The 14,885-nt window shown below is 38.4% G+C and overlaps 2 protein-coding genes across 4 annotated transcripts in view; both read left to right on the top strand.

Moving 5' to 3' along the window:
- The window catches only part of LOC139937096 (speckle-type POZ protein-like), a 33,887-nt gene extending 29,261 nt beyond the window's left edge, over positions 1-4,626 (top strand). For 2 of the 3 annotated variants that reach the window (XM_071932092.1, XM_071932093.1), the window contains one exon: positions 326-4,626. In XM_071932092.1, coding sequence (XP_071788193.1) covers positions 326-476 — 151 coding nt within the window. In that variant the 3' untranslated portion in view covers positions 477-4,626. The remainder of the gene's footprint in view (positions 1-325) is intronic. The other variant, XM_071932094.1, reaches the window with a different exon arrangement.
- A 2,419-nt stretch (positions 4,627-7,045) lies between these two features.
- On the top strand, positions 7,046-14,658 carry LOC139937514 (cholinesterase-like). Its single transcript, XM_071932676.1, has 11 exons — positions 7,046-7,097; positions 7,516-7,674; positions 8,701-8,901; positions 9,305-9,467; positions 10,045-10,122; positions 10,544-10,662; positions 11,684-11,857; positions 12,432-12,604; positions 13,025-13,492; positions 13,870-14,039; positions 14,436-14,658. Exons 2-11 carry the CDS (start codon positions 7,516-7,518, stop codon positions 14,546-14,548), a joined length of 1,818 nt encoding a protein of 605 aa, XP_071788777.1. The 5' UTR covers positions 7,046-7,097; the 3' UTR covers positions 14,549-14,658.
- Positions 14,659-14,885: the final 227 nt, after the last annotated feature.

The following is a 14,885-nucleotide window of genomic DNA, read 5'->3' as shown; positions in this document are numbered from 1 at the left end:
TGTGGTTTGAACACTGGCCTGGTGACCAGTCTTCTTTATTCACATTTCTTTTCCATTTTGTATATTTGAAAATGTGTTATAGGCTTGTGATAATTTTATGAAAAGCTTGCACTGTAAAATTATAAAATACATGTACTACCATTATTGTTACTACCAAAAGGTAGAAATGTCATTGAATATTTTTATTCTAGGGTCAAGTTCTAGGTTTTTATTTTGTCTCTTGGTTTTAATATCTACAAATGGAGCAGACAATATGTGTGCTTCGATGAACAATGAACTTAGCATATTGAATTGCCTACCTTCTCTTCCTTTTTTATTACTCAAGCAGCCACGCCCCGGAGGTGATGGAAACAGTAGGATGGAAGACAATGGTCCATAGTAATCCGAACCTCGTAGCAGATGCCTTCCGTGCCCTCGCAACATCTCAGAGTCCTCCCTTCATGGGTCCGCCAAGGAAACGGATCAAACAGAGCTGAGATTTCCTTTTTGATATAAAATCATCTTGTCTCCTTTCTATTAAAATTATGTACATTGTACAGTAAGTAATGTATAGATGCACACTGTGGTCATGGTGTTCTAATGGCATTAATTATTATGATATAAATATTAATTTCTAGTTTTCACACAAGTTTTGTTTGTTTGTTTGATGGTCAGTTTAGACATGGAGTGTATATATTATTATATATATGTCTGGAAAATGAAATATGTACAGGCTTTAGAGTGAGTCGAGTTTGTCGCTGGAAATCTTGTTTTGTGGCTTTGTATTTGGACTGGCAAGTTGTAGGGCTGAGATGTGTCAACTTAAGTCAATTTACGTGTTCTTGTTTTATACGATCGCATGTATTCAAATGCTGGTTTTTGACAAACCATTCTTGAATTAACCTGTGAAAACCGTTCTTATTTTTGTTCTACAAAGAAAACAAAACACACTTGCCACAAGTGAGAAGTGGCTCAATATGGCTGTCATCTCATAACAAAGCACTGACATTTAAATTTTAAACGGCAAATAATCGCTGACTTTAAAGCCTGAACTCTGTGAATAGTATATACCAAAGTTAAGGCTGCAGCAATATAATGTAGTGTAGATTATAGGGCACAGCGTACTGACCTTCTGTACATATCAGTCATCTCCTAATGTATTTTTATACCTGTCTTGTGTCTCTCTCCCAATAGGAGATGTTTAGATTTGGCGATGTATTTGCAAAGTTCAGGTTGCCGTTAAAGAGTTTGAATGTGGGGAGTTAATATAGAAGTAACGTGCAGATTTGTTTTAAAGGGGTTCGTTTGAACCTGTAGCCCCAACCACACCCCCTCCCTTTGCAAAAGAGACACACCTCCATTTGTGCAATTTATGCATAGATTTGATTGTACTTTTCTAGTGTTTTTTTTGTTTTGTTTTTACCCCAACATTCTGAAGGCCTCTTTTTTGTTTGCTGTATTTCGGGAACCTTTGTGAACCTTTGGAATATTTTGAGAACCTATGTGAAATTTCCATAACAAAGTGAAGGCACAATAAACAGGCTGGGGGTAACACCATGCCAGATATTAAGCACTAAATGATTTGGGGCTTGGAACCAAAACACAGATCACAAGTGTAGAAACTTTTTAAAGGTTGAAAAAAATAAGTCTTGGAGAAAAAATTGTGTCATCTCAGAGATATCTTGTTGGATTCAGTTTGTATTTGCTCTGGTTTTATTTCAACAACACCCACAGGAATATGAAATAATTTCCCACTAAAAAATTATAAACTATTGAAAACATTGACGCAACATTTAAAGCATCATTACGTTTAATTGATACTAGTGAAACCACTTATTGATTTCATCACAGGAACAAAAACATTGATGGAAGTAAAAACTTCAAAATTAGTTACGGGTTGAATGGCTTTTGACCGGCACCCTGAACAAAGATATTAACAAAATAGGGACTCTGTTAATATTAGGGCTAGGTAGCTCAGTTGGTAGAGCGCCGGCACGTTAATCCGGAGGTCGTTGGTTTAAGTCTCTCTGAAGTCAATGTTTCTTCGTTCAACCCCAAATTATTTAAATCAAACCCAGTCAGTTTCTCTTAAGGTGTGTTTTTTTATTAATAAAAAAAACCTTAACTTATTTAATACATCACCTTTGTATTGTATCATGTAGGAAACAATGTTACATTCTCTGTTTGTTCTGTTTTTTACAAATAACTTTTTCACCCTTTTTCCACTGAACGCTAATTTTTTTTAAAAACATAACTGTACAGTTGTATAATAATGCTGTTCATGAAGTAACCACATACATTGTACAAGTTAATGTAGTTTTATTTTCAAAACAGGGTCTCCAAGTTAAATGTTGTACATACGATTTTAAACGCATTTTGTTTTCGTGGGGTTGTACTGCATTTGGTGCTATAGACTAGTGTAAGTCTCTCACACATCCAAACATTTTTAGGACCACTTATTTAACGTTTAAAGGACACATAGTCGCTATTTTAAAGGGAGAGTATATCATTGGTCATAATTACTCAAAAAGTTATTGATTATAAAACATTACTTTGTTAGGAGCACTGGAAATAAGACATGTTTTAGAAACAGCCCCCTTTAACGCAAATGTAGTCATAGAGAAAGGGGCAAGTTTTGTGAACCGGAGAAAGGCTTTGGGCATGAGAAAGGCTTCAAGCATGAAACCTTCTCTGCAGCAAGTGTGTTTTTGTCTTTCTTTATGTTCTTGCAACATCCCGACAATTGAGTCCAAATTTTCACAGGTTTGTTATTGTATGCATAATTATTTTGGGATACACCAAGTGAGGATACTGGTCTGTGACAATTATTACCAGAAGTCTACCCTGCCTTTAGAAGTTCCTGTCGTTTGACGTCGTACAAGACTTGCACTGTCTATTGAAACCAACTCGCTCGACCTCTGCCCCCCAGAAATTTAGGCTGCGCCATTTTTGGGGGTTCAGATTTCCCTTGTGCGCGGTGTGCATTTTAGGTCACCTGCTTACACAACATCTTTGCTTTCTCCGATAATTTACTTCTGAAGTTCTTAGAAATTGGGCCCTGCTCCCCAACTAAGATGAGGTCAAAACAATACAGACCTTATGCATTTTGAAATGAAGGTTAGTAATTGTCCATTCTGTAACCCACAGGCTTACATTTATGTGCATTTCCATTGCTTGTTTGCCTCTTTAATGTATTTCTAAGATGGAGGAAGCTTCAGGGTAAGGTTTACACTTAATGTGGAAGCAAATACGATGCGAATGTCGTTGGCGCCAACAAAAAGTCTACTTAAATCATTGTTCTTAATAAGCTTCTAAAACTTTAAGATGTGCTCTCATTGCCCTGTTCTTTGTCAGTTCATCAATTTTTAACCTTTAACTAACTTGCAGCCCAAGCCATTTTGCCAAGCAACAGGTCAGAGGTCAAACACTAATGTTCTCGAAACTTGCTGCGTCTTTCGAGCACCTTTAAGCGAAATGTTCATCTTACAGTTCTCCTTGGAATGAAATATCTTTCATTCTGTTTGAATATTTGGATAATGTCATATTTTGTTTTAGTACATTTTTCGGAAAACAGACGTTGCTAAGCAGATGTTTCATGCTACGCCAAACTTTTATTATTGCCAATAGTTATATGAACTTTTAATTTATTCATTAATGAGGTAAGGCTTGAATATAAGACAAAGGTCCATTTGTTAATGATGGTAGAGTGTTACAATGCATCATTGTAATTGTTCGTTTTATACTTTTATTTGTATGTGTGTATTCCATAATTAGTTCCATAGAGTTTGGGAGATGTTTTGGGTCAATTGAATGTTTCCAATAGATTCCATGTATAATAGCAACTCGTGTTTAGGAACCAAGCTGTCCAAATTGGGAATTTCTCCCAATGGGAGACTTTGGGGGACATTGGGGCACGTTAGCCGACTCACTAGGTAACGACTCACCAGGTAAATACATGGTTCTTGGAACAACAAAAATAATGGAGATTTACCTGTTTAGTCTGCTGCCACCTAGCGTTCCAAAGTCTCCCATTGGAACCTGCTGTTCTCAATCTAGTTATCAATGTTTCCCAATAGGGCTGACCACCCCATACAGTTGCATCTGTTAACTGTCAATGAAGTTATTCAAATGAACTATAAAATAGGAATGTTTACTCTAATATGAACCTTTTGAATCTCAATATCATGGAAACCTTTAGAACTCAATCTGGTTATGAAAATCCAATCTGTCCCAATTAGGGTTTTTAACCCTGGTAGGAATCCAATGCGCTCTTTGTGTATAAATGATTTTGCTCGATTTCCGATTGGCCTTCATCTTAAGTTGGGAGTCATACACACACAGGGTTCAATTCTCAGTAGACATGGTGCTTGTATGCATTGGTGGTATCGAGTTAAAGTTCAAACAATAAATATCAACAAGTTTATTTGATGATCATATTTGAGATGAAGTCCCGATTGGAAATCAAACTTTGACTTAGTAAATGGGATTGTGTAAGACGTAATTCTGGTCGTCAACCACGTGTTCTAAAGACATTATTTAAATATGAACATTGCGTGCAAAGCACACCCAACATGTAAATATATTTTTTCAATCTTTCTGATGTAGATATTTATTTGCATCTCAATAAAGAAAGGAATCCGACAAAGCACAAACTTACAGAACCCTAGCCTCTAAGAATATTTTTTTTTCAGCATAATTGTTTGCTTCACCCCAACCCCATGCACACCTCCAACCCCAACCCCCCCCCAAAAAAAAAAAACACAAAATAAAACACAACAACAACCCCCAAACAAACACACCAACAAACAAACAAACGAGCGAACGAACAAACACCCCGACACACCGACAAGTAAACAAACAGAAACCCAAACCATGGAGCAATAAACTAGACAAACCAAGCCACAAATCACAGGGTTTGCCCTAAACTTGACCATTGACTAGCCCAATCGGACCAGTTGCTTGTGGTATTCTTACCTTGTACATGATTCCTAATACTTTCATTTTGAGTAGTTATGCTTTTCAACACTAGCCATAATGGACCTCTTGGACATGTTTTGACTGCTCCTCGGTGTTTTCGAAAAGGCTCTGGGCCATTTTGTAGCCCTTTTAGCACGTGACCCCGCCTCCTTGAGTCTCTATTTGTTTTGAAAGTCAAGAAAAACATGTAGTCGACATTATGTCCAAACCTCTTGTTTTGTTTTTCTGTTAATGCACATAGTCAGTAAACCTCCAGGGCCCAATTTCATAAAGCCTGTAAGCACAAACAATTTTTTTGCATGAAATGTCTTTATTGATAAAAACAGGATTACCAACCAAATTACCGCGTGATTTTCAGGATAAGCAAACAATTACGGCTGAATACCGGTGAAAAGTAATGAAATATGCAACAAATAAAAATTTGGTTGGTAATCCTGTTTTTTCCCCGTTTTTTTTTTTTGCTTACAGGCTTTATGAAATTGGGCCCTGGAGTGAATATTGTGACATTTGGGAGGTAAATGGGTCTAGAATAAGGGGGAATTACATGCGTGCGTAATCTTGGCTTGATATCCCAACATGGGACTTTGCCGAGTATACGCCTCTCTTATGCATATTTATGCATGACGTCAAAATTCTTACCCAAAATGAGGCTATGGGCGCACGTCCCCCATCACTTGTTGCAGTGGCTGCGCCCATCGCCTCGTTTTGAGTTAGCTTTGTGACGTACTTTATGCATAAATATTAAGAGGGTGTATAGAAGTAGAAGTAGAATCCAGTAGAGGCCCGCCCCTAGCCACGTTCAGAAATGTTTGCATTTCACGAGAATCTGCATTTCGTGAGAATCTGTTATTTTCCTAATTTGAAAAGTGCCTAGGCGCCTTGACTGATCGATGTCGCATGTCCTTAAAAATCGAGGACACTGCATTGATGGTCCCACCCAAAGCCTCTTCAGATTCGACCAATGAGGTTGCGGCTAGGGTGTCACGTGTCCATTAATCTGAATAATTATCTTTATGACCAATCAACGATAACAGAGCGTATATGTTTATAAATTAACATCGAATCCCGTTATCATAGATTCTATAATTACTGATTTATTGTCGTTGTAAAATGTTGATCTAGTTGGACGGCGGTTTCCAGGCAGATAGTAATGTCATGCGTTGTTAGGTAACATCGGGTCCAGTCGAAATGGTTCCATCCAAAAACGTTTCAAAAGGAAAACAAAACCAATAGGATATGAGTCTCAAAAGTGACAAAAGGGGAAAGAAGAAAAGGAAAAAGAAGAAAAACAACAACGACAACAACAACAACAAAACGTGTGCAAAATCCATTTAAATAAGCATTGCCTTCGGATTTGGACGCTTTTGGGCTGTAAAAGCATTGTTATTGTTAGAAGAAGAAAAAAATGTTAAAAAAAATAATATAAAGCTTTCAAAAGTATTTGGCTTTCCTTTTAGTTGAACTAGATAGGTCTGTAAATTTTTGTTTGAGACAAACATTTGGTTTTACGATGCCGGATCGTGTTAGTTCACGAAGTAAATGGAAAAAACCACACTTTCAAGGGCTTTTTGATGTGTGAATCACAACTTTTAAAATATCTTTCCAACCATATTAGTTTCACAATAAGCGTTTTTATACCATAAAAGCGACAAATCCGAAGGCAGTTTGTCCCTTTAATTTGAGTTAGAAGAACTTGAAGAACAAAAAGAATACAAAAATACGTTTTCGGTAAAGCAAAAGATAGATACGATGATAGAGCCGATCCTCCCTGTACATCAACTTCCAAACATCCGATAATTTCTGTGACTACTACAACCGTGCACTGATTACTATTAATAGTACGTAAATAACCTTGCTTAAAATTATCTGTCTGTGTAACTATTTGAGTAAAGATTTGGAAGTCCAGTTGGGTTGAAGGGTGACCCTCTTGCTAATAAAAGAAGAGACCGAGTGATAAAATTAATCCACATTATCAGAAGAATTACCAAGTTGATAACAACCGAAGATGTATCGTAGCTAAAGGTCAGCCAGGGGTCTCTTATTTTGGGGTCAAAAAACTTAGTCTCTTCATTGTTTTGATGAATGCACGCGAGGTGAATGTTCCAGTGGTGAATTGAAGTTTGATTTTGCTGAGATCGAAAGTAAGTAGTTAAACACTTGTCCGTTCGAAATATTTTTTAATAATTTTTGGTTTGCAGTAACACAAGTGTGTATCTTCTTGCTAAGTATGGAAATAACTGTCCTGCTTATTAACTATTACTCCTTGGCGGAAGGTAGAAAATCGGCCGGGACTATTACTTAAGTTGTTAAGTTGATCGAGGGGACTTTAACTGACTTCCGAGGAGTGAGTTCTTATATTTTGGTCTCTTCGTTTCGAGTAGCTTGCTCTAGCCATCGTCAGGAGACTGTTTTTAATCACTTGTTTTGTTATTTGTATATGATGTTTTTCGGTTCCGACTTCCTCTTTAACTATGTTAATAATGTTAATATCTGGATTTGAGTTTTTGTCTGTTTTATGTGCAAGTGTGGACAAAGTTGACGATTTGTTTCAACTTGCAGATGGCGATATCAAAAAGTGACTTGTCACCAAACTGGGACAAATTTCTCTCTGTAATTGCATTGATGACGACACTGTTACGTCACGGAACTGCCCAACCGACTGTTAATGTATCACAAGGAACGCTGCTGGGAAAAACAGTCACTACACGCTACCAGTTTGTACGTGATTACATATTTTCATTATAAATTTATAAAAAGAAAAAAAATGCATGGTTTTGTAGGATGGAGTAACCCATGTTGAATTCATCATTAGTTCTGGGCAAACCCTCAAATATAAGCCTGACTGGGTCACCACGGATGCAATGCAATGGAGGCAGTCAGTAATTACTGGTTCGAAATTGTTGATCCGTAATTAAAAGAAGTGTCAATTCGTAATAACTGGATTGTCAGTGGTTCGTAATAATAGAATAATATGACTTCGTAATAACGGATTGTGAATCCGTAATAACGTATTGTGAATCAGATTCCGTAAAAATGAATTGTGAATTCGAAATAACAAGTTGTGAAACCGTAACAAAAACGATTTCCTTCGTTGCCTCCGTTGTGACTTCAGGCCCACAGTACGATATATGTTTATAATAGTTTCGTAGTATGTAATTTCATGTATTGTTATGTAAGGTCACGTGTGTGGATACTTGGCTAGATTTCACTTTAAAGGCACTCAGATTCATCTTAAATTGTGCTGTCAGTATAATCATTGTGATTTGAAACTGTCACTCATTCGAACCTTATATAATTTTATCATGTTTGTATGACGTATGTGTGTAAACTTGTACTTTTTTTTGTAAATAAGCACTAAGACAAGATGTTACCTAAAGACTAAAATAATACTATCCCAGGGAAATAAATAAACATTGGATGTCTTTTCATTTTCATTTCATTTATTAATTTCACAGGCAAAAATTCAAGCACAGACAATAAGAACAGTAAGAAAACAAAAACAAGAACGAACAAACAATAACAAAAAAAGCAGCACCCCTGAAGGATTTTTAAAAAGTAAACTAAATTACTATCGAGTTAATCTCCTGATGCCACAATTTACGAAGAGACAAAAAGGGACATTACAGATGGACATTATTAAAACATGGCATACAGTATACAAATATAGAACTATACAAGCAGTTAAAACTATATAAGCACTAATGTCTGACTTCTTCAACTTTGTCTTCCTTTACCTAAATATAGAGAAACATCGACATAGATGCGTACATTGGCGTACCCTTCGCTGAACCACCTACCGGGGCCCAGCGCTTCAGGCCCCCGGTAGCCCTTGAGTCATGGGAGGGGACATGGAACGCAACTTACGCAAGAGACGCCTGCGCTCAGTCGGTCATACGAAGCAGTGAAGACTGTCTGTATCTCAATGTTTACGTGCCAGAAGATGTGGTGAGGAAATCATTTATTTACAAACTTCTTTTTGAAAATTGGTTGTGTAAATCGGTTTGAAACAAACAAATAATGATATGTAAAGCTTAAAGAATCACGTTTTTTTTTGCTTTAGGTGTACTTTTGACTGATTTTTGGTTTACGCCACAAGTTAATGACCATTGACCATTAACTTTATTTGTAAAGAGCACTGGGGAACTGTTGATCTTATAAAACATTTTGTAACATAATGCAGTTAAACAGAGAAAGGTAACTTTTAACCCCCAAATAGTTCTCTGAAAAAAAAGGCTTCAGGCTTGAAGTGGCCCTCCGTGGCATTGTGATAATAGGTATGTTCTCTCATATTTTTTCAAACAAATCACTTAGTAAATTTATAATTTTATGAATTAATTTATGTTTACAGCCTCCAGGAGCAGCAGTTATGGTCTGGTTCCACGGAGGGGGTTTCAGCCTGGGGCAGAGTACATCCATAACCTATGACCCCGTCACTCTTCTGGGCGTGGCTAGTGACGTAATTTTTGTCTCGGCAAACTACCGCCTTGGAGTTTATGGCTTTCTAGCAACGGGTAGGATTCGCTTAAAATTTGAATGAATCTTCGGAATTTGGAGACGTTCCATACTAACTACTGACCTCCATCGCTTTGGCATATTGCAATAAGCTGCAGTAATGCCACCGTAAATACAATGTTTGCATACATTTTTATTTAGGAGAAATGTTCAATAATAAAATAGAAATCAATGACATGTAACAATTTAACGCAGTCACCAGAGAGAGGGAGGTAGTTTTCATACGCAAATTTTGAACCATAGAACGGCTACAGACATTAAAAGCACGCATTTCTGTGCAATAAAGGTTTCTTGCATGAAACTTCGACGACCATTGAACCAAATTGTCACAGATTTGTTGGTATATGCATGTATACATCAAGTGAGGATATTGGTCTTTTGATAATTAACATAAATTCTACCCTGCCTGACTTTAATTAAACATACACCCATACACAAACACTTGATTTTGTTATTATTTCAACACACTGTTTTCATATTATGCTTGAAGATTAGATGTATCGTCGGATATGTTGCGCTAATTAATTTTGTTGAACTAATAACTTTGGTTATTATTTTTGAATCTTGATATAACAGGAGACGAAGCATCGCGTGGTAACTACGGATTGCTGGACCAGGTTGAAGTCTTGAAGTGGGTGCAGACAAATATAGAAGGTAAATACTTTGATCACCATGGAAACACGACGCCACAGATCACAGATAGAAATGACCAAGCTCATGAAATGTTGTTTCTGTCGCGGACGAAGTTTGCAACATGGTCCGTGGTCAGTTTTTATATGCAGTTTATATGTTCTTGGTTACCTGACGCTATGCAGATAATTTCTTTACTGGATATCAAATGACTGGTATGTTGCCCAATTTCAAGATGTATACTATGAATGATGACCTTTAACTGCAACGTCGCTACATTGTTCCGTTCCGCGGAATCGTGCGGGAGACGGGCTTTCCCACTGACCTTTCATGGACAAGACGGGACACCCTCTCCTTGCATTTCAATTTCATTTATCGTGTATTTTTGTTCTAATTGCTCTATCGTGTTGTTGAAATTAAACGCGTGATTGATTTGTCGTGACAGCATTTGGAGGTGATCCCTCCAGAGTCACCATCTTTGGTGAGAGTGCAGGAGCGTCAAGTGTGTCTCTACATCTAGTGTCTCCTCTCACTAAGGGTTTATTCAATCAAGCAATCATGCAGGTTAGTCATTACTGAGTAATATTTACTGTAAACCACCCTCATGCCATGCAAACTGGCTCCGCCCTTCCCCAACAACTGGCTCCACCCTTGACACACAAAATGGTTCCATCCGGCTCCACTTATTCCAAAGTCTGCCTTTCCAATACAAACTGGCCCCTGGTTACGTCCATGGCACGACCAAGTTGGATCCCAAGATGGAGCCCAAGTCGGAACATAAAGCCCAAACCGTGGCTCCGAGATGGGACATCCTTTAGTCACATGGAATAGTGTTGTTGGGTGGGAATGGGTGGGATGGGGGAGGGCAACCATTCGAATAATTATTTGAAGTGGGTGACCTTACCTCTACGATACTAGTAGCCCACTCGTATCATTGAATAGAGCGGTTTCAGTATAAGAGAAGTTATACCATGGTTAAACCTTTATGTAGTTATCTACCGTAACAGTTAGTATTTACTTAATGTCTATGTAGTGCTGTTATCCTGTTTTGTTTTGTGTTGTTGTAACGGGCACATCCACCACAAGCCTCGGCTTTTAGGATGATGTCTCCATGTGAATGTGGAAATAAATGTTATATTGACTGGGAGTGATTGAACAAGTCTCACACTTAAAGGAACACGTTGCCTTGGATCGGACGAGTTGGTCAAAACAAAAGCGTTTGTAACCGTTTTTTATAAAATGCATATGGTTGGAAAGATGTTTTAAAAGTAGAATACAATGATCCACACAAGTTTGCCTCGAAGTTGCGTGGTTTTCCTTCTACTGTGCGAACTAACATGGTCGGCCATTTATGGGAGTCAAAATTTTGACCCCCATAAATGGCCGACGTGTTAGTCGACAAGGTAAAAGGAAAACCACGCAATTTCGAGGCATGTTTGTGGGGATCATTGTATTCTACTTTCACAACATCTTTCTACCCATATGCATTTTATGAAAAACGGTTACAAACGCTTTTCAAAGACCAACTCGACCGATCCAAGGCAACGTGTTCCTTTAACTTAATTTCAACTCAATATCTCCACAGAGTGGCACATTTCTATCACCCTGGGGTTTTGACTACAGTCGTCAGAGTGAGAGGAGTTTAACCAACGCCAGGAACCTTGCCACCAGACTGGACTGCCCGACGGATTCTACCATCGAGATGGTCACGTGTCTGCGTAATGTGCCCGAGTTTTTCCTCACTAACGCGCAGGGACAGGTGATTATTAATTAGCATATATCAATCACGTGGTATATCCGTGTATTTTGATTGGTGGAACACGCGTCAAGTGCCATCCAATATTTTGCTATGATTTTGTATACTTCCGCAACGCTCCACAAAAGCCATTTGCGTGTTAGATTTGAATACATTTTTTATTTTTATTTTTTTATTTTATTCAACATCCGAACAGCGCAATCGCCAATTACAGGACGGACAAAATATTGTCTGAGTCTGGTTCAATGACGTAGGCCCTACTTGATCACCACAATTAAAACTTGAAATTCTTAGACATAGAGCAACTGGTATGTCACAGGATTTGGGGCAAGCTTTTGCTTTGCATAGACAACAGCAAACTGAATGAATGTGTATGGCACAAACCAGGGTTTACTCATCTGGAGGTTGTTATGCAAAAGCTTGCCCGAACCATGTGACATAGAGACTGTCTCTGTAGTCTGAGGAATGCAAAGATAATCATTGTACACGATTATATTCAAATCTTACTCACAAATGGCTTATTGAGCATCAAGAAGTTTCTTGATTGTTTTTGTGTTTTGTTTTTCCAAATGATCAGGTTATACGCGAGACAACCACGAATGACCTTGCATTCAAGCCGGTTATAGACAACCTCTTCGTCACCGACACTCCGGATGCTCTGCTACAGAAGGGCGCCCTCCACCCAGCTGACATCTTAATCGGTACCAATAGAGATGAGGGGACGCTGTTAGTGCTGAGTGCGTATGTCAGGTAGGCTGTAGTTGTGTATTGCACATATATTATTATGAGATTTTGAACATGAGAAGATTGCTTTTTTTTGCACCATAGCCTTCGGATAAAATGTATGCGTTTTAGGTCACTAAATTAGTATTGGGCCATGTATATCTAAAACTGAAACTTCCTTTCTTTATACATTTGTCTAGTATATTGATTAAGTTTCTGCGATATACAGCCATTGACTTCACAACCAGAATAAATGAAATGAAATAAACAGTTTAATTGTGAATCAATTAGTGGCTACGGCTTTAGCCAATGGCTGAAGCAGCAACGTTGAACGAACCACTCAGTGTTTTAGTCTAACATGACCAGAGGAGACCTGTGTTCTGGGGAGACCTGTAAATATAACTCTGCTAACATTTAAAATAATTATCACACTTTATATCTCACCAGAACTAACTTGAATACAGAAGAACCTCCTAAAATACCTCTACCGGACCTGCGAGATCTGCTCCCACGTTTCTCCTACAACTACAACCACCCGCAACTCCTGAGTGCCATAGAGCAGTTCTACATCGACTGGTCGATCGCAGACAACTCGACCGAAGATCAGTACCAAGCATTCGCCTCCATGATGACCGATGTCGCGTTTGTCTGCCCCACGGATAACTTCGCCCAGATGGCGGCAGCAAGCAGCGACCGCACCGTGTTTATGTATCATCTGACCCATGTTCCGCAACGGTCGCTACTCAGCCTTCCCGGAGATATAGGACCAAAGTGGCTCGGTGTGGGCCACGCTGAAGATTTGCAATTCTTATTCCTGTTTGGTTTGAATTCTGAAAGGGCGTTCATTCAGTCGCGAGAAGACATCGAGGTCGGGACTCAGATGGTTAAATATTGGACCAATTTCATCAAGCATGGGTGAGGAGTCATTGATTATATTTATATGTTTTTTTCTTCATTTCTATGAACTGTTTATTTCTTACAATTGTTCTTTTTTTCCAAAAAGAGTATGGAATAAACGTATTATTGAACCCAGTGTTTTTCTCTAATTGCTGTATTCGAAAAGGCGGTTACGGCTATGGCTGTTGCTAAGGGTTTTGCTTTGGAAGTCTTATATACACATAATGACACGGCGATCAAGCCGTAGCCGTAGTATAGCCACCAAGTCGGACACATCCAATATACACGAGTCATGTGTTTTTATCTATACTACTTTGACCCTTCATTGAGTTCGTTTGGGCGGGATTTGTGAACGGCTCCAAGAAGTTCATATTATTTTGAATGTTTTCTTTCAGTTCCCCAGATGAACCCAATACTACCCCATCGGACCCCTGGCCCGCCTACCGACCCCCTTCATCTTCGGTATACAAAGAGTTGTCACCCACCATGAAAAATGGTCACTCGCTTAAGGCCAAAGAATGCCAATTCTGGAACTCCTACTTACCGAAACTAGCAACATTTACAGGTAAAATTGCTGTTCCTTTTCCCCTCCGTGGTTGTGTGATTCTTTTGGGGTTAATTGTTTGCCACCTAAAAAACCCCACACGTGCTTGTTTCATTGTTTTCTCAACTTTGAGCCTCAAATGTTGGAATTTTGACCCGTTCAAACCCTCATGTCTCGAATCACTTTGAGCCAAAGCTTGAGAATGATGGTTAGGCGCGCTTGCGCAGTTTCAAATTGTCACCACATGATCGTTTGAAGGGTTCAGCTGATTGTTTTATGTCTGTTCAAAATATTCTTCAGTACAAAGTGATAGTGTATTTAAATGAAGAGGGTTTTAATTTGACCAATGGTTGAAGGAAATTCATGTCAGAAACAAAGTGAACCAATAAAAATGCTCGCGTGTCCTTTTTTTTCCAGCTAACAGTACCGATCTGGAAGCTGATTGGTCAGATGAAGCCACGAGGTGGCGAGAGCAAGATATGACTGATTGGTACACATCGTTTAAGAACTACAAAGATGGCGTTCTATGAGGGGAGTCACATGACTCACCGAATACAGAACAATACAAAGAATATTTCACAATGTTCATGTAAAAAAGTAGAGTTTTAAAAAGTTAGTTTGTAAAGTAGTTTTATTTTAATAGATGTAGGGCTTATTGTGAATAGTATTAAATGTTCATACCATGAAATGATTTTACCAGTCAATATTATGTAGACTGTGACTGTCTCCTTTTCAGTGTATTTCTGTATTAACCGCTGTTCACCACAAACACATCTTTGGTCAGTTTAATACTTCAAGCACTCAGAAATGGTCCAAACTTGCGCGAAATGGGGCTGACCCGATGAGTCCGATGACCCAAAGCTGTCT

Source organism: Asterias amurensis, chromosome 5 (assembly GCF_032118995.1).
Source record: "Asterias amurensis chromosome 5, ASM3211899v1".
Taxonomy (NCBI): Eukaryota; Metazoa; Echinodermata; class Asteroidea; order Forcipulatida; family Asteriidae; genus Asterias; species Asterias amurensis.
Note: the sequence above shows the minus strand (reverse complement) of the source record. Positions and strands in the feature narration are given on the sequence as shown.

Excerpts from the sequence above, each read along its gene's own strand:
- LOC139937514 (XM_071932676.1), top strand. The coding sequence starts at position 7,516 with ATGGCGATATCAAAAAGTGACTTGTCACCAAACTGGGACAAATTTCTC. Across the intron at positions 7,675-8,700 it reads TCACTACACGCTACCAGTTT|AGAAACATCGACATAGATGC; the intron begins GTACGTGATTAC and ends ACCTAAATATAG. Across the intron at positions 10,123-10,543 it reads GGTGCAGACAAATATAGAAG|CATTTGGAGGTGATCCCTCC; the intron begins GTAAATACTTTG and ends TTGTCGTGACAG.